General features: G+C 40.4%; 1 protein-coding gene across 1 annotated transcript in view; it reads right to left on the reverse strand.

Moving 5' to 3' along the window:
- The window catches only part of STYXL2 (serine/threonine/tyrosine interacting like 2), an 83,177-nt gene extending 68,787 nt beyond the window's left edge, over nucleotides 1-14,390 (reverse strand). The window contains exon 1 of the mRNA XM_007937734.1: nucleotides 14,281-14,390. Within this exon, the coding sequence (XP_007935925.1) occupies nucleotides 14,281-14,390 (110 nt within the window). The remainder of the gene's footprint in view (nucleotides 1-14,280) is intronic.
- Between the last annotated feature and the right edge of the window lie 6,352 nt (nucleotides 14,391-20,742).

The raw sequence follows: 20,742 nt of genomic DNA on the forward strand, positions 1-20,742 counted from the left end.
CCTAACAATAACAACAATTTGGCAAAATATTGAATGAGCAGAAAGCATCAAAAGAAGATAGAAGGAACACATAGAGTCATTGCACCAAAAAAGAAGTGGTTGATGTTCTACTATTTCAGGAGGTTTATATGATCAAGATACTAAGTGAAGAAGTCCACATGGCACTGAAGTAGTTGGCAAAAAACAAGTCTCTGGGAATTGATGGAATATCCATTGAGATGTTTAACAAATGGATGAAGCACTGGAGATGCTAGTTTGTTTATGCCAAGAAATTTTAAGACAGCTACCTGGCTGACTGACTGGTTGTTGTTGTTAGGTGCCATTGAGTCATCTCTGACTCATAGTGACCCTATACACAGCAGGACGAAACTACCGCCTGATCCCGTGCCAGTCCCGTGATCCTTGCTATACTTGAGCCCATCATTGCCGCCACTATGTCAATCCATCTTGTTGAAGGCCTTCCCCTCTTTTGTTAACCCTCCACCTGAACAAGCATGACATTCTTCTCCAGGGAATGGTCCCTTCCAACAACATGACCAATGCTTCCAAGGAGCATTTCAGCTGCACTTCATCCAGGACAGACCTGTTAGTTCTCTTAGCAGTCCATGGTACTTTCAGTATTCTTTGCCAGCCCCACAACTCAAAAGCATCAACTCTTCTTCTGTCTTCCTTATTCATTGTCCAGCTCTCACATGCATATGCGATGATTGAAAATATCATGGCTTGTGTCAGCCATGTTAGTCCTCAAGGAGACATCCTTGCTCCTCAGCACTTGATAGAGTTCCTTTGCAGCCGACTTGCCCAGTGCTATATGTTGTCTAATGTCCTGACTGCTGCTTCCATCGGCATCAATTGTAGAACCAAGCAATATGAAGTCTTTGACAACCTCAATTGTTTCTCCATTTATCATAATGCTGCTTATTGGTCCAGTTGTGAGGATTTTTGTTTTCTTTATATTGAGATGTAATCCATACTGCAGACTGTATTCTTCAATCTTCATCAGTAAGTGCCTCAAGTCATCCTCACTTTCAGCAAGCAAAGTTGTGTCGTCAGTGTATCACAGGTTGTTAATGAGTCTTCCTCCAATCCTGATGCCACATTCTTCTTCATATAGTCCAGCTTCTCAGATTATTTGCTCAGCATATAGATTGAATAAGTATGGGGAAAGGATATAACACTGACTCACTCCTTTCTTGATTTTAAATCATGCAGTGTCCCCTTGTTCTGTTTGAATGACAGCCTCTTCGTCTATGTACAGGTTCCTCCTGAGTACAAGCAAGTGTTCATGAATTCCCATTCTTCTCAATATTATCCACAATTTGTCATGATCCACACAATCAAATGTCTTTGCATATAGTAAATAAAACACAATACCATCTTTCTGGTATTCTTTGTCTTGAGCCAAAATCCATCTGACAGCAGCTATGGTATTCCTTGTTCCACGTCCTCTTCTGAATCCAGGTTGCACCTCTGCAAGTTCTCTGTCAATATACTGCTGAACTCGTTTTTGAATTATCTTCAGTAAGATCTTACTTGTGTGTGATACTAATGATATTGTTCGATAATTTCCACATTCTGTAGGATCATCTTTCTTTGGAATGGGTACAAATATGGATTGACTGACTGGGAGAGATCAATAGATCTCATCAAAGAGATCCAATAGAATGTGGAATAGTGATCCAATAGAATGTGGAAATTATCAAACAATATCATTAATATCATACACATATAAAATTTTTCTGAAGATAATTCAAAAACAGTTGCAGCAGTATATTGACAGGGAAGTAATCCAGAAATTCAAGATGGATTCTGAAGAGGATGTGGAATGAGGGACATCATTGATGATGTCAGATGGATCTTGGCTGAAAGCAAAGAATACCAGAAAAATGTTTACTTGTGTTTTATTGACTATGCAAAGTCATTCAACTGTGTGGATCGTAACAGATTATGGATAACATTGCAACGATTAGGAATTCCAGAATACTTAATTATGCATATAAAGAATCTGTACATGGATCAAGAGGCTGTCATTTGGACAGTACACGGGTATACTACATGGTTTGAAATCAGGAAAGGTGTGTGTCAGGGTTGTATTTTTTCATCATATTTATTCAATCTCTATGCTCAGCAAAAAATCCCAGAATCTGGACTATCTCAAGAATGTGGCATCAAGATTGGAGGAAGACTCATTAACAACCTTCTACATGCAGATGACACAACATTGCTTACTGAAAGTGAAGATGACTTGAAGCATTTATTAATGTAAGTCTTCAGTATGGATTACACCTCAACATAAAGAAAATGAAAATCCTTACAACTGGACCAATAGGCAATGTCATGTTGAATGAAGAAAAGGTAGAAGTCAGGGATTTCATTTTACTTGGATCCACAATTATCCCTCATGGAATCAGCAAACGAGAAATCAGATGTCATATTGCACTGGGCAAATCTGCTGCTGCAAAAGACCTCTTTAAAAATGTCACTTTGAAGACAAACGCGTGCTTAACCCAAGTCATGGTGTTTCTAATCACCTCATATGCACGTGAAAAGTGGGTAATAAATAAGGAAGACTGAGGAAGAGTTGGTGCTTTTGAATTGTGGTGTTGGTGAAGAATACTAAAAATAGTATGGACTGTCAGAAGACCCAACTAGTCTGATCTGGAATAAGTGAGGCTGGAATGTTCTTTGGAAACGAGAATGGCCAGGCTTCATCTCATCTACTTTGGTTTCGTTATCAGAAGGGACTGCTTCTTGGAGAAGGATATTGTGCTTGGTAAAGTAGAGGGTCAGTAAAAAGGGGGAAGGCCTTCAATGAGATGGATTGACACAGTGACTGCAAAGATGGGCTCAAGCATAGCAAGGATTGTGAGCATGGTGCAGGACTGGGCAATGTTTTGTTCTGTTGTGCCTAGCATCATAATGGGTCAGAGCCAATTCAACAGCACCTAAAGACAACTTCCTTTATTAACCTTATCATTATGGTGTGTCTCTTGTAAACAGTATATAGGTTTTTTTGTTTGTTTTTTATTGAATCTGACAATCTTTGTCTTTTAGTTGGAGTATAGTCTAGTTGCATTTAGTGTAATTACTTATATATTTAGGTTCAAATATACCATCCTTATTATTATACCTTTTCTATATTCCTTTCTCCTTCTTTCTTTCTTTTTTTATTTGTGATTTTTATTGGGTAAAAGTCCAGAGCAGGTTTGTTTTCCATTCAACAATTCATACACATTTGTTTTATGATATTCATTGCAATCCCCACAATGACTCTTCCCACGTCATCCCTGTGTTTACCATTTCCCTGTGTCCTTCTTTCCTATCCCTTCTGCTATCTGATCTTTGGCCCGGGGTAAATGCTGCCCCTTGATCTTGTACGGTTGATTGTTCTGAGAAGTGTGCACCTCCCTGGTGTTATATATTGCTCACTTTATAGGTGTGTCTATTGTTTAGCTGAAAGTTGAGCCACGGGAGTGAGTTCAGTTCTAGGCTTGAAGAGTATCTAAGGGCCATACTCCTGATTTTTCCACCAGTCTCAATCAGACCAGTAAGCCTGGTCTTTTTAATGATTTTGAGTTTTGTTCCACACTTTTCTCTCACTCTATCCAAGACCTTCTATTGTGATCCCTTTCAAAGCAGCCAGCAGTTGTAGCTGGGCACCATCTAGTTCTGGTCTCAGAGTCATGGAGGTTGGGGTTCATATGGCCCATTAGTCCTTTGGCCTAATTGTTTCCTTGAATTTTTTTATTTTCTTCATCCTTTGTTCCAGATGGGCAAGGCCACCAGCTGCTCCTTCAATGGCTGCTCACAAGCTTTTAAGACTCCAATTGCTACTCATCAAGTAAGATGTAGAACCTTGTCTTTATGGATTCTATTATGCCAATTGACTTTAGTATCCCCCGTGGCAAGACTATGGTCCTGACCCCCAGGCCCAGGGATTCATTCCCTCAAGGTGTTTGGTTATGGCTAAGAAGTTTTCATAGCTTTGCCCTCTGTGTGCTTTCCTATGTTTGTGGATATAATTGCAGCACATATAAATACATATGTAGAAATAGCCTCTGTCAAACCTGTATATATTTGTGGATGTAGTCTCATTCACCTTCTCATCTCTGTTCAACTTGAATGTTTATCTGTGTATCCACTCATAGATTATTGAAGTTACTGTTATTGTAGGGTTGTGTATGTAGTAGTATTTACCTTTGTTGCCTCTGACTCTTGTGCTCCTCCCAGTGTCTTCCTTTGCTTTGATTATTTTGTGCTGACCTGCCCCTGACAGTATATTGCTTTTCCCTTCATACAAGTTAGTATGTGTCTATCCTCTAGTTAGTGATTTATCCTCTTTTCCCTCCCACCCCTGGAAACCTCCTAAGAATGATTCTTTCTGTGTATAAACCTTTTCTTGGCTTTTTACAGTAAAGGTCTTATATAATATTTGTCCTTTTGTAATTAACTAATTTCATTCAGCATAACATCCTCTAAGTTCACCCATGTTATCAGGTGTTTCACTGATTAATCGTTATTCTTTAACGTTGTGTGTTAGTGCATTGTGTGTATGTACCATAGTTTGTTGATCCATTCATCTGTTGATGGGCACTTAGGCTGTTTCCATCCTTTTGCTATTGTGAATAATGCTGTAATAAACATGGTGTGGTAGTTAAAATTATGTGTCAACTTGGCTGCACCTGGTTTTGAGTGGCTGGACAGCTGGTTTTAGTTATTCCCCATGGTGAGACTGACAATCACCTCCATGGTGGAACCTGCCACGAGCAGCTGAGTAGCTGCTTTAGGGATGTGGTCTGCTTCAAGTATATAAGGGGAAGCTTTGGGAATGGTCTGCAGCTTTTGGCACACTTGAATCCTACATGTAGCCAAATCATTGTTCATCAGCCTGCCATGATTGCCTGCTGGTCTTGGGACAGTTTCTGGACTTGAATTAGTGGCCTGCTGTGTTGTTTGGTAATCTTGGGACTGTGCCATTTTACCTGTTGACCTTGGGCTTGTTAGCCTCAGCAGCCAGCACCTGCCTGAGTGAAGAGACACCTCTAGCTCCAGTGGGCTGGGGGCAAGAGGCAGAGCTGAAGTCCAAGGTCAAGGGGCTTTCACCCAGCCCCTAGAGCTAGCACTTTGAACTCAGACTTCTGGTCTTCAAAACTGTAAGAGAATAAATACCTGTTTCTTAAAGCCACCCACTTGTGGTATTTTCTGTTAGAGCAGCACAAAATAACCAAAACACGTGGTTTGCATATGTCTGTTCATATCATGGCTCTTATTTCTCTAGGATATACACCTAGTGGGAGCACTGGTGGTGTAGTGGGATTGCCAGATCATACGGTATTCCTATTTCCAACATTTTAAGGAAGTGTCATACCGTTTTCCACAGGGATTATACCATTTTATAATCCCACCAGCAATTTATGAGGACTCTATTCTCTCCACACTATTGCCAGCATTTTTTTTTTTTTCAACTTTACTGTTAATGCTGGGTGAGATGATATCTTATTGTCATTTTGGCAGATGGTATTCCTACATACATATTTGTATGTGCTATAAAAATGTCCAAATTCAGTCCAAACATAACAGAAGGCAAAGTTAGGATAACTTCTTAGGCACAAATATATACCTTGAGGGGGTAGGTTGCTGGGACTGTGGGATGGGGACCATGGTTGTGAGGGACATCAAGCTCAATTGGCACAACATGGTATACAAAAATATTGTTCTACACTTTACTTTGGTGAGTAGCGACTGGGGTTGTAAAAGGTTGAGAATGACCATCTAAATGGCAACTCTTAGTCCCTCCTAGTCTGGAGCAAAGAGTGAAGAAAATCAAAGATGTATGGAAACAGTCCATAGGACTAATGAATCATGAGAACTTCAACCTATTTGACCCTGAGACCAGAAGAAATAGATGGTGTCCAGCTACCCATGCCATCTACTTGGTAAGGGATCGAAATTGGAAATCCTGTATAGAGTGGTAGAAAAATGTGGAACAAAACTCAAAATCATAAAAAAGACCAAACTTACTAGTCTGATAGAGACTGATGAAAGCCCAAGCCTATAGCCCTGAGTCACCCTTCAGGCCTGAAACTGATTTCACTCCCAAGGCTTAACTCTCAGCCAAATAATAGATAGCCTAGGAGCTGAACAACTGCACAAGGAAGATTTTACTCCTTAGAACAATCAACCATGGGAGATCAGAAGGGCAGAATTTTCACAGGGAGAAATGTAGGGAGGCAAGAATGCATAGGAAAGAAGGACACAGGGAAAGGGTAACCACAGGGTGGAAGTGGGAGGTGAGATGTTATACTGTTGGGGGCAGGAAGTGGTATATTAAAGTCTCCCATTATTATTGTGGAGCTGTCTGTTTCTCTTTTCAATTCTGTTAAAATTTATGTATTTTGGGGCTCTTTCATTGGTTGGGTGGGTATTTATTATGGTTATGTCCTATTGTGGGATTGACCCTTTAATCATTATATAATGCCTTTAATATCTCTTCGTAGGTTTTTGCTTTAAAGTCTATTTTATCAGCAATGAATATTGCCACTCCTGCTCTTTCTGGCTGCCATTTCCTTGACATATATTTTTCCATCTCTTCCTGTTCTGGAATTCTGATCACATGTTATTACTCTTAACACTGTCTTACATAATTCCTAGGCAGTCTTCATTCTTTTTTCTGATTGTTCCTCTAGAAGATTAATATTAAGAAATTTGTTTTCAATCTCATTAACTCCGTTTTCTTGATCCAATTCTACCCTTTTAAGCTTCTAATTTGTTACCTATTATTCAAGTTTTAGTATGTCTTCTGGATTTTTATTTGCTGTTTTTGTGTGGTCTCTAATTTTCCATTTGTTTTGCCAATTTGTTCTTGTATTATAGTTTTGAATTCTTCTAGAGTTTTATCAGGAGCTCTGGTAGCATAGTGGCTAAAGCACTTGACTGCTAACCAGAAGGCTGGCGGTTCAAACCCACCAGCCACTCCTCGGAAGGAAGGTTGGGCAATCCTACTTCCGTAGTGATACTGCCTCGGAAACCCAAGGAGGGGTCGCTATGAGTCGGGGCCGACTCGACGGCAAACAACAACAACAACAACAGAGTTTTATCTGTGTTTTACTTGATTTTGTCTTTCATTTCCTCCAAGCCTCTCTCAATATGTTGAAGGTACTAGCTATAATTATTTTTAATTCCTTATCAGGTAGTTTCATACCCTTTATTACTATGAAAGATCTTCTGGCCTGTATTTTGGTCACTTGTTTGAGCTATCTGGTACTATTTGTGTGTGTGTGTGTGTGTGTGTGTGTGATTTTAAGTTGTCTGTTGTCTCTGAGACATTACAGTATTCTTATATTAGTTTGTTGATTGCATGTTTGCTTGCTTCACCCTGATTTTGTTTGTTTGTTTGCTTATTCTGTTTTAATATATCTGGGCAATATGGCAGGCATGTTACAGATGTTGCTAGTTTTGTAGCACTAGGGAACTCACCACCTGTCTCTGGGCAGATCTGGTAGCTGGTCCAGTGGCACTGCAGAGGAAGGTACCAGTCAGTGGGGTGGCAGGTGTTGTGGGTATGGTTGGGTATGGTCACTGGCTCCTGACTGCTGAGGAAAGATAGAAATGAAAAAAAAAGGAAGAAAGAAGAAAAGGAATAAAATAAAGAAAACAAGAAGGGTAAGAGGGCAGATCTAAGAAGAAAGAAAAAGAGAAGAATAAAACATAAAAAGAGAAAAGGAAGATAGAAAAGAATAGGAAACAACAACAAAAATGCAACAGAGTAAATGTACAAGCACTAGCCACCAAACACTGCTGTGGCAGAAATGTGGCATTCACTCTGCAGGAGTGCACACCACAGAATATGGAGGGGCAGGGGCAGATCCTCAGATCAAAAAAGAAGTAAAAAGAATAAAACTTGGAGGGGAAGAAGAAAAAAAGAGGCAGAAAAGGATAAAAGAAAAAACAATTGGCAGAAGAGGGAAGAACCGAGAAGAAAAGAAAAAGACAAGGAAACTGGCGTAATTATTAGCCACCAAACATAGCTACTGTAGGAACACAGAGCCCACTCTGGTGGAGTGTTATACACTACTATCCATAGAAGGTTGGGGTTGTGTGTTGCTGGCCATGGAATGGGGGCAGGCTCCTGCTCCATAGGATCAAAAACAAAACAAAGAAGGGGGAAGAAAAGTTTAAAATAATAATAATAATAATAAAAGAGAGAAAAACAGCAGGGAAAGTGTGGAGAGCTAAGAAGAAGGAAGAAACAAAAGAAAATAAAGAAAACAAGCAGCAGAGTACTGGTAAAATTGCTAGCTGCCAAACACAGCTACACAGGAATGCAATGCTCACTCCACAGTAGCACATATCTCCTACCAGGGAGTGATGGGGGCAGGTGCTGCTAATCATGTGGGTGGCAGCGGGAGGGACACCTGATCTGCAGATGCAAAAGAAAAGAAAAACAGCCAGGGAAGAAGATGGAAAAAAGGAAAGGAAAAAAAGAAAGAAAACAAATGGGGAGAGGAAGAGGAAAGAACTAAGAAGAAAGATGAAGAAAAAAAGAAATAACAAGTACAAGCACCAGCAGTGGAGGAGGATTTATCTGGTAGCTGGTGGAGGTATGTGTGGGGAGGTCACACCTCTGATCATTGAGAGGTTGTGCAAATTAAGGGGGGGAGGTCACACCTTTCCAGTCACTGATCACTGATGTGGGTGCTGGTGCAGTCCTGGGCATGCAGAGCCACTTATCTGGTTCCTGCTCCTATTGGAATGCTGCTTGCAATAATTCAAAATGGCTGTGCTGTGCTGGTTGGCTGTACTGCCCCTTGTTCGGTATTTTCATTCAGTCTCTTCCTCTCATCTGTGTTTAATCTACTTCTTTATCCTTTCTTTTGAAGCTCTGGGTTCCAAGATTGTTATCCACATCAGTTTCATTTAGTTTCTTGAGACTTTATTTTCAAAGGTCTGAATAGTGCATCTGCCTAGTCTGCCATCTTGGATCCTGCTTCCTTCTCTTCTTGCTTGCCTTTTTTTGGATTGATTATATTTTATTATTATATCTTCCACTCATTAGCTTGTTAGCTATACATTCTGTTACAAAACTTTTAACAGTTACACTAAAAATTATGACATGCATCCTGAATTTTTCACCCAAATTTACAGTTTCTGATAACGTCTCATTGTAACTGTCATTAAGCTGAGGGAGTGAAACATGTAGGCAAGTAAGTAAAGAAATAGGTTGCACTTGAAGATTATACCTAGGAAAGAGCTTTGAGTCTGATTATTGATACATGGAGTTGTCTGACTCAAATAGATCAGAAACCTATTAAGTTTTTGACAGGATCAAATTTTCAAAGAAATCATGAACCTTTGCTATTTAAACCTTAAAATAGTCCTTGGGCCCCAAACTTCCATGATCAAGAAACAGTCTGTAAAACTATACAGCCCTCAAGGAAGACAGTCTTCAATCCCACTTCAGAAGTAGCTGTGGAGAATAATGAACAAGGAAGAAGTCCCAAAGGATGGAGGTAGAGATCACAAAGAGCAATAGACAAGGGAGTTCCTCCCAGAAAGGAGAACAAAGGTCAAATATAGGAAGTTATCTCAGAAGGAAGGTTGGGCAATCCTACTTCCGTAGTGATACTGCCTCGGAAACCCAAGGAGGGGTCGCTATGAGTCGGGGCTGACTCGACGGCAAATAACAACAACAACAACAACATCCCACTTTGGGGACAGGCATAAAGACAAAAAATAAACTCACTGCTGTCAAATCGTTTCCGACTCATAGTGACCCCTCCTTGGGTTTCCGAGGTGGTATCTCTACTGAGGTAGAATGCCCAATCTTCCTTCCGAGGAGTTAACCTTATAAGATGTGTCCCTCAGTCCCTGAATCACTACTCAAATACCTGCTTTAGATCTTTTTCCACTGAGAAGGAAAGGCCTATATGTTATAGCAGCTAACACTATCTTAATAAACATAGCAGTCAACTACCCCATCCACACATAAAGCTACCTCTTCCTTGACTGGGAGTGTAGAGGAGGAAAGGGACATATTTTAAATCTCCCAATCTGACAATTTTTCCAAGTGAGAACATAAAGTTGAATTTTACAGGAAGAGTTCCCAGGTTCCATTTGGGTAAAGTGCCCTGGCCTGTGAATGATACGCATTCATCCTTGCTTCCCATCTTACTCCACTGAGTGAGCCTTCTGAAACCTGAGAGCAGGAGCCAGTGGGAGCAAGGAAAAGTCAAACCAAGCAGAATAATAGATCTGCTCAGATCACAGTTATGTTGAGATTTTCTAGTGAGGCCTTTCTCTTCCTTTCCTTTTCTTTTCATAGATGAAGAGACTCAGGCTCAAAAATTTCAGTGATTCCTCACAGCAATTTGGAAACAACTAGGATCAGAATTCAGGTTTCCTGCTCCCACATGAACACCATTTATACCAGAAGAAAAAGAACACACACCCACTATTGCTTCAGCAAGTGTGGTGAAGTGAATTACTTAATATGGCCTTTCTAGTCAGAGTCTTGTATCTTCCACCAAATGACTGGGTGGGATTATGCAAATGAAGTGTTTATGGCCCACCAAGGGAATTAGTTCATTTGCAACTCAATAGGCTAAAAGGGAGACAGGGAAAAAGGGAGAGAGAGAAGAGAAGAGAAGGGGAGGGGAGAACTGAAGGAAAGAGAAGAGAAACTGTAACATGGAAGATAGCAAGAGATGACAGCACAGCAGTAACAAGAGCAATAGAAGAGCCAAGAGTTTTAGCACTTGCTAAAGGAGCTCTGGTAGCATAGTGCCTAAGGCACTTGACTGCTAACCAGAAGGCTGGCGGTTCAAACCCACCAGCCACTCCTCGGAAGGAAGGTTGGGCAATTGTACTTCCGTAGTGATACTGCCTCGGAAACCCAAGGAGGGGTCGCTATGAGTCGGGGCTGACTCGAGGGCAAATAACAACAACAGAGAAGACCCCAAGTAAGGCCCAGCAGCATAAAGCCCCTAGCAGAGCCCAACACCAGACTGTGAAAAGTTGTCTTAATTGAGAACTGTATTCTGAGTTGTTCCTGTTACTTCCAAGTTGATCCTGATCCTGATTTGTATCTGTTCCTTCCCTAATAAACAGAATAATCGCAAATATGGTATGTGCATTCTGTGTGGCCATTGCAGTGAACTATTGGCCTCAGCAGAGAAGTAGAGAGTGCAGTAGGAGGTACAGCTCATGTCAGAGTCGGTAAAAAGATTGATGAGAGGAGGGATGTCTGACCTCCATCTCACAGGAATCAGCCTTGGCTGTTGATCTTGATTCTCCTTCCTCCTTGTGGTGGTTAAGTTTGTGCATCAACTTGGGCTGGGCCTGGTTGAATGGCTGGGCAGCTGGTGGTAGTTATTCTCCATGATGAGACTGGCAATCAGCTCCATGGTGGGATCTACCCCAGCAGCTGAGTAGCTGCTTTAGGGATGTGGTCTGCTTCCTGTATATAAGCAGCAGCTTTGGGAATGGTCTCCAGCTTATGGCACACTTGAACCCTGCATGTACCCGAGTCGTTGTTCAGCAGCTCTGCTGGTTTTGGGACTTCAATGGATTTAATCAATGGCCTGCCATGTGGTTTGGTAACATCAGGACTGTGCCATTTTATTTGTCAACCTTGGGTTTGTTAGCCTCAGCAGCCAGTAGCTGCCTGAGTGAAGAGATGCCTCAAGCTTCAGTGGGCTGGGAGTAGGAGGCAGAGCTGAAACCCAAGGCTGGGGGGCTTTCACACAGCCCCTAGAGCCTCACACTTTGAAGTCAGACTTCTAGCCTCCAGAACTATAAGAGAATAAACTCCTGTCTGTAAAAGCCATTCTCCTTTGTGGTACATTCTTGTCAGAGTGGCACTAGGTAACCAGAACACCCCTTTTGAAGTTAGAGGAGGTCACAGACACTCCCACATGCCATTTGTACAGCAGGTAATTAAGTATCCAATTTCTTTGATGTCTCATAGTTTTTCTTAAAATTCATGTAAATTTTTCAGTTATTTTAGCATCAGCTTAATCCTTTTAATTTTATGTTTTGTTGAGAATATACACAGCAGAACATGTATCAATTCAACAATTTTTACACGTAAAATTCAGTGATCCTGCTTGCATTCTTCAAGTTGTGCAACCATTCTTACCCTCCTTTTCTAATTAGCATAAACTCACTTCCCCCTGACTTGCCTCTCTGATTTTCTGAATTGCTGTTGTCAATTTGATCTCATACAGATAGTTCTTAATAGAGCATAATGCTCAAGGCAGGCATTCTTTACCAGCTAAGATAAACTATTGTGTTTTGGTTTTAAGAAGACTTCAGGGCATATTTTTGGTTTAAGGTTTAAAGATTATCTCAGGGTAATAGTTTCCAGGGTTTGTCCAGCCTCCATGGCTCCATAAAGTATAAGTTCCACAAAATTTTGAAATTCTTTTCTACATTTTCCCCCTTTTGATCAGGGTTCTTCTATAGAATCTTTGATCAAAATGCTCAGTAATGGTAGCTAGGCACCATCCAGTTCTTCTGTTCTCATGGCGAAGGATGCAGTTGTTCATGAAGGCAATCAGCCACACATTCCACTTCTTCCTCCTGTTTCTGACTGTCCTTCTTCCTCCATTGCTCCAGACAAATAGAGACCAACTGGATGCCCACGTGCAAGCTTTTAAAACCCCAGGCACTATGCAAAAAACTAGGAGATATAACAGAAGTACTAAACATAATATTTGGGCTGTTCCAATTAATTAATTGGGCTGTTCCATGAAACCATGACCTTAAACCTCCAAACCAAGAAATCAAATCCCATGAGATATTTAATTGGTTGTACATAAACAGCCTCATCAGCTGCTCTTTTTGCTATTGTTCATGTAATTTTTTTTTTATTTTACTTGTCATAAAGTAAAAGGACACTCAAAGACGAAACATCATGTTTATCTATCCCTTGGCAAGTTGTCACTTGCTCCTGGGTTTGTATACAACCTAGTTTGAGAAACATAGTTTGATGACAGATGCAAGATTATTCTAGTACTAAGGCACTGATTCTACAGGCTTCTTCCTCTCCTTATCTTTCTCTTACAGTCTCTAGTCTATCATCCTCACACCTTTTGCTACCAAGTCAATTCTGACTCATAAACTCAATAATCAAAGTCACTGTCATTGAGTCAGAGGCAACTCATAGCGACCCCTCCTTGGGTTTCTGAAGTGCTATCTCTATGGAAGTAGATTGCCCAGTCTTCCTTCAGAGGAGTGGCTGGTGGGTTTGAACCACTAGCCTTCTGGTTAACAGTCAAATGCCATAGGCACTACACAACCAGAGCCTATATGATGTAGTAGAACTGCCCTATAGGATTTCCAAGATTGTAATCTTTACAGAAGAGATCACCAGGTCTTTCTCCCATGGAGCCCCTGGTGGGTTCAAGTTAGCAGCTGAGCATTTAACCACTTTTGGTTAGCAGCTGAGCACTTAACCACTGTGCCACCCGGACTCCTTATCATACTCATATCCAGCCTCAATCCCAGGGAATTGAGTGCTTTACATACCCTCCTTCCAGGCTGTGGTCATTAGCTGCTTTCAAGTCCTCCTCCCACTCCCCACTCATGGTGACCCCAAGCACAAGAGGATCAGACCGTTGTGATCCACAGGGTTTTCATTGGCTGATTTTTGAAAGTAAATCTCCAGGACTTTCTTCCTAGTCTGTCTTAGTCTAGAAACTCCACTGAAACCTGTGCACTGTTATAGCAACATGCAAGCCTTCACTGACAGATGAGGAGAGGCATTGAGCCTGAGTTTCCTGCATGGAAGGTAAGAATTCTATCACTTCACCACCATCCCCCTTTCCCCTCCAGGTAGATTTGCCAAACTTCTATTCATCCTTCCAAGCTCAGGTCTAGCATCATCTCCTCCAAGAATACTTCTTTACCAAATCAAATTATTTCCTTCCCCTGGACCCTGTTGTTGTTGTTGTTATGTGCCGTCGAGTCAGCCCTGACTCATAGCGACCCCTCCTTGGGTTTCCGAGGCAGTATCACTATGGAAGTAGGATTGCCCAACCTTCCTGGACCCTAGACATACTAATATCTAGCACTTTCCATTCCACACTGCAGTGCAATCTGTTTGTGCATTTGCTTCCTCCAGGAAGTATGACACATATTGAGGGCTCAAATAATGTTTGTTGAATGAATGAACTTAAGGTGGTGGCTGTGGAACCCTAGGGCTCACCTCACACCATCCTCTCTAGCCTTCCTCCCCACTGTGGTTGTGCTGTGGAACCCAGAGAGTGTATGTAGACTTACTGGCTTGGGGAGGGGCTCCGGAGGTACCGGGCCTGCACTGCCCTTACATCAGCTTCATCCTCTTCACTTGGGACTACCTGTTCCTCCTCTGGGTCTCCACTGGTTGCCATGACAGCCTGTCAGCCTCTGTAAATTTGGCAGGAAAAGGGCAATAAGGGCATCAGGTTTCAGAGGTCAGTGATGTAACCTCAGTGGGGCTAAGAATGGGAAAGTTGTCACATACTAATGCCTTGTGTTTTCCAAAGTAATTTCACAACACAGGACAATCTGTGCAGTACACAGGGCAGGTATTACTGTCCCTGTCTGCCAAATGAAACCATAGTAAAGCAGGAGAAGGGACTTAACCCTGGTGGGTAAAGGAAAGGAGTCACAGGGAAAAACCAGTCAGGTCAGGTCCAGCTTCTTTTACCAGGGCACCAAGCCCACACCCAGCCCACCCTGGGGGTCACAATCTTTAAAGAGTGACAAGGTGGTTCCTTCCACAGTTGCCAGTAAGGAAGATATGAGTTGAACTGGAAATTCACTTTAGTTTATGGCTAAATAGGTTGAAGAACAGTGAAATCCCCAGCCTAGGTAATCAGAACAAGTTTTCTGTGAGATTTCTGAGTATGGGTGCACACACACACACTCACATACTCATATACTCTTGTACACACACATACCCACATATTCACACTTACTCACATATACTCACACATTCACACACATACATATGCCCATACTCATGTACACTATTTTCTCATACACACTCATACACTCACATGTACCCTTTTTCTCACATACACACATAATTACACACACTCACATATACTTTCTCACATACATACACATACATACTCATACACATGCACACACATGTCCACACTCATGTACACCCCTTTTTTCTCTACTGGGGGTGGTGTAGCTGGCCCTCTTCTCAACTCAATGAGTCTGACCAAGGCGATGGAACTTGGGGCTTTTGGCTCAAGCACCTCCCCACACCTATTAAAAGACATGAAATCCCCTAGCAGTTGGTCTCAGTCATCATGGCTGGGCCCTGACACAAAGGGCAGAGCTGCTTCCCCTTTGCTTATAAGTCTGGGGCTTACCACAACAAAATGAGGAGAGAAGCACACTCACCACGGGCCTTCTTATGTCTCCACACCAAGATACAGTCACTTGAGGGCCAAGGGACCCAGACAAAATAGCCAGACGCTCCCACCAGTGACAGGGACCAACCTCTCTCCTCTCTTTTCAGTGTTTCTTCTCCAAGGGGGCAGGACAGCTGTTCACAGGAAATCTTAGCCACTCTCTAAATTTAGCCTCTAGCCCCAGAGGCTGGCAGATTGCTTGGAGGCAGGAATGTTCACTCAGGACCCAGACCTGAAAGCTGGCTTTACTTAACTCTTTCGCTCCTGGCTGACTCTCTAGACATTGAAATATTGCAGCAGACCTGGAAGATGTTTGCACTTTGTAGGTGGAAAAGCCTAGAGAAAAGGCTTGCAATGAGCTTTCTCATATTCCTGCCTGAAACTGCCTATTCAAATTTCTTCCAGAAGGTAGTCTAAAGCTAAGAATCTATAAGAATGGACTTTACCTCAGCCTCATGCTAGCTTTGAGAGGATAGGAAAAATACCATCCATATAGAATGGAAAGGGAACTGTGACAGGAATACAGAGAGTACCTGAGTGTAACTAAACAGAAGTCATTGTTTGTAACCAGGGTTATATTTATTTTAACAGAGATGTCTCTGGACAGTAAACCAATTAGGAGAGACACACACAGATCAACTCAACTCAGTGCTATATCCTAATAAAATTCCAGAAAAGCGAAGACAAGGAGAGAATTCTGAAAGCAGCAAGAGAAAAAAAAAAATGCATTTTAACATACTGTCTTAGTTATCTAGTGCTGCTAGCAATACCAACACAGAAATGCCACAAGTGGGTGGCTTTAACAAACAGAAATTTATTCTCTCACAGTTTAGAAGGCTGGAATTCCAGATTTGGAGTGCCAGATCTGGGGGAAGGCTTTCTCTCTCTGTGTCAGCTCTGGGGAAAGTTCTTTGTCTCCTTTCAACATCTGTAGTCCTGGCATTCCTTCGAATCTCCGTGTGTCTTAGCATCAATCTTCCCCTAGGTCTAAGAAGTTCTCAGTGCAGGGACACTGGGTCCAAAGGATGTGCTCTGCTCCTGGTTCTTCTTTCTTGGTGGTAGTAGTTTCCTCTTTCTCTGCTCACTTCTCTCTCCTTTTTATCTCTTGTAAGGTAAAAGATGATATAGGCCATATCTCAGGGAAACTTCCTTTACACAGATCAGGGCTGTGACCTGAGTAAAAGTGTTACATCCAACCGTAATCACCTTATAACATCTTGGCTGATCACATCACATCACATTGTGGAAGATTATAACATTATTATGTAACTGCCGAATTATATCATTACATAACTACCAAAGTATATCATCACATAACTACCAAATCACTGAGAATCATGGTCAAGCCAAGCTGACACATATTTTTTTGTGACACAATTTAATCTATGACAATATACAAAGGCGCTTTCTTAATAATTGCAGATCTCCCCCCAGAAACTCTAGAGGCCAGAAAACAATGAAGCTACATATATAAAATACTGAATGAAAATAATGGCCAACCACAAATGCTTTTCCCAGCAAAGTCGTCATTCAAAAATATGGAGGAAATCAATATTCTCAAACAAACAGAAGCTCTGGGAATTTGTCATTACCAGAACAGCTTTGCAAGTGTTACTCAAGTTAGTACTCCAAATGGTAAGGCAAGAGCATTAAATAAACATTTGTATCTATACACTTGTTGTTGTTGTTGTTATGTGCCGTCGAGTCGGCCCCGACTCATAGCGACCCCTCCTTGGGTTTCCGAGGCAGTATCACTACGGAAGTAGGATTGCCCAACCTTCCTTCTAGAAAATAAAAATAAGCAAAAGAGAGATCTTAAAAAATCACAATAACATTGACAATCATAAGGACTAGGTATATATTTTCAGGGAATAAATTCAGTAATTAAATTCCACAAAAGATGTAACATTAAGCTTGTAATAAATACATAAAAAGTAAACTTACTGAGCAAAAGTTGTATACTGATGTTAATGGACACACACCAACAGCAATAGGGGAGAAAGGAGAATATCAAGAATAGATTTATATTAAGATTGCATGTTAACTATTGTTCATATGTTCAATGTTGTTGCAATTATAAGTTGTGCAATGTAACGTATGTGGGAACATTTAAGAAATCATCAATGAAAAATATTCAGAAAAAAAGAAGGAAGAAAGTAAAAAGGGTCATCACAAGAAAACAGTCAAATACAAACAAAAACAGAAAAATGAGAGTAAAAGAACAAAGAAGATATGAAGCCCTCAAAAAACAAATAACAAAATGAGTGAAGTAGACACTTCATTTTCAGTAATAATCTTACATGTCAGTAATCTAAAAGCTCCACACAAAAGGCAGAGAGTGACAGAACTGGTTGTGAAAAAAAAAAAAAGCCCACCATGATCCATCTTTTTGATGTCTACAAGAAACATACCTTTAACATAAGGACAAAAGCAGACTGAAAATAAAAGGATGGAAGAAAACATTCCTTGCAATATAGTAAACAAAAAAGAGCAAGGGTGGCCATACTGTTATCATATAAATAGAGTTTAAATCAAAATAAGAGGTAAAGAGGTAAAGAAGGACATTACATAATAATAAAAAGGTCAATCCAGAAAGAATATATAACAATTATAAATATATGCATCTCACAACAATGCACCAAAATGCATGAAACAAATACTGCCTAATATGAAAGGAGAAATAGACAACTCCACAAAAATAGTGAGAGATTTCAACACACCACTTTCAATTACAAACACAATATCTAAAAAGATCACTAAGGGCATTGAATAAGAAAGACCAAAGAAGAGTTGATACTTTTGCATTGTGGTGTGGTGAAGAATATTGAAAATATTCTGGAGTGCCAGAAGAACTAACAAATCTATCCTGGAAGAAGTGCAGCTGGAATGCTCCTTAGAAGTGAGAATGGCCAGACTTCATCTGACCTACTTTGGTCATGTTGTCAGAAGTGACCATTCTCTGGACAATGACATCATGCTTGGTAAGGTGGAGAGTCATTGGAAAGGGGAAAGTCTTCAATCAGATGGATTCACACAGCGACTGCCATGATGGGCTCAGGTATAGCAATGATTGTGAGGCTGGTGCAGCACCAAGCAATGTTTCATTCTGTTGTATATAGGGTTGCTATGAGTTGGAGCTGACTTGATGGCACCTAACAACAATAACAATAACAAGGACACTGAGAATTTAAATGAAACCATAAGTGAATTGGACCTAATGGACATATAAAGAACACTCCACTCAGCATCAGAACAATACATAGACTTCTCTAACACACATGGATCATTTTTCAGAATACACCACATGCTAGGACACAAAATAAATATAAAAAAATTTTAAAAGATTGGAATCATACAAAGCATCTTCTCTGACTATAATATATGAAGCTAGAAATCAACAACAAGAAAATATAAATATATAGAAGTTAAATAATACATTACTAAAAAAAGGTATTGGATCACAGAAGAAATCCAAAGTGAAATTACAAATTTCAAAATCAAACAAAACTGAAAACACAACATATCAAAACCTTTGGGACACAGCAAAAGCAACACTCAGAGGGAAATTCATAGCAGTAAATGACTACATTAAAAAAGAAGAAAGATCTAATATCATTAACTGAAACAGACAACTTAAACAAATAGAAAAGAAAGAATAAAAGAATACAAAAACTACGAGAAATAGGAAATAATAAAAACCAGGGCAGAAATAAATTAAATAGAAAAACAATAGAAAGAATCAACAAAACCAGAAGTTAGTTCTTTGAAAGGATCGATAAAATAGACAAGCCATTTGCTAGACTGACAAAAGGAAAAACAAACAAACAAATAAACCAAATTAAGAAATTAAATTGATGACATTAAAATCAATCCAACAGCAGATAAACTAGGTGACTGGGACTTTCTATAAAACTTAAATTCTTATGTCCATCAAAAGACTTCTCCAAAAGAGTAAAAAGAGAACCTACAGATTAGGAGAAAATATTTGGCAATGATATATCTGACAAAGGACTTATCTCTAAAACTTACAGAAAATTCCAACACCTCAACATAAAAAAGACAAAGAGTCCCATTAAAAAATGGGCAGAAGACATGAATAGACACTTCACCAAAAAGATATTTAGGCAGCCAGCAAACACATGAAATACTCACAATCATCAGCCATTAGAGAGATGCAAATCAAAACAACAGTGAGACTTCCAAAAGATGGCAGAATAGGGAGACAAGTGACACAGACCTTCTTTAATAAAGAAAAGAGAAACCAATTGACAGAGATATAGAAAACAATCCTAGAACCCTGAGCTTTGAAAGGAAGTATACAGAAGTGGATTAGGCACCAACTAGTGGAAGAACCTGAATGAAAACAGTGAGTATGGAGACAGATGGAGCTACAGACTGTCAGCTATTCTGACAGCACCAATAGCCTGAATCTTTCCAAATGGTGTTGATCTAACCTAAAGATCAGCCCTGGTTGCCAGGGCTGCAGGGATGACTGCACTGGTGGTCAATGACTAGGCAGGGAAACAGCACAGAGGGAGACAACCTAGCTGTGGACTTTTGGCTGTCCAGAGAGTGCAGCCATTTTGATTGCTTACAAGCAGTTGCCATTTTGGATATTTAAAGTCACGGCATTCTCATTTGGATTCCAGGGACCTAAGAATAGGCTCCGCTTGCCAGGGATGGCAGGGACATATGGGAGGCTGACAATGGGAAAGGAGACAGGTGGTGAGTGTATAAGTGCTGCCAACTAGGGAAAAGAGGAACACAATATCCTGCTTACACAGATAACATCCAAACAAAACAAAGAAAATGAAAATCTTGGACAACAAAAATGAAAATGAAAATCACTCCAACATCCAATCACAAATTAAATATAAACACAAAAATGTCACAATGTCTCAGAGGCAAAAGACCATTACAGTCCACACAAAGAAGCAAGATAAAGCAGGAGACACAAAGGACCAGAATACAGACCCAGAACACATCCCTGAGGAAGAAGCAGCATTGGAACTCCCTGATAAGGAATTCAAAAGAATTATATTTAGGTACCTTTAACAGGCTGAGGAACAGATCAAGGAAAACATTGACAAAATTGAGGAAAACACAGAAAAAAAAACCTGGAAAAATATTGAAAGACAACACAAGAACAAAATGACAAAATAAATGAAAAATTAGAAATGATACAAAATCTACAGATGGAAATCCAGAAGAGTAATACTAAATTTTCAGAAATAGATAACACATTGAACAGGCAAATCAATGAAAGACAGAATTAGTGAGATTGAAGACAAATATCTCAATACTTCTTTGGAAAGAGGACAATCAGAAAAAA

The sequence above is a fragment of the Orycteropus afer genome, unplaced genomic scaffold, assembly GCF_000298275.1.
Source record: "Orycteropus afer afer isolate SDZICR_OR568_19922 unplaced genomic scaffold, OryAfe1.0 scaffold00044, whole genome shotgun sequence".
Taxonomy (NCBI): Eukaryota; Metazoa; Chordata; class Mammalia; order Tubulidentata; family Orycteropodidae; genus Orycteropus; species Orycteropus afer.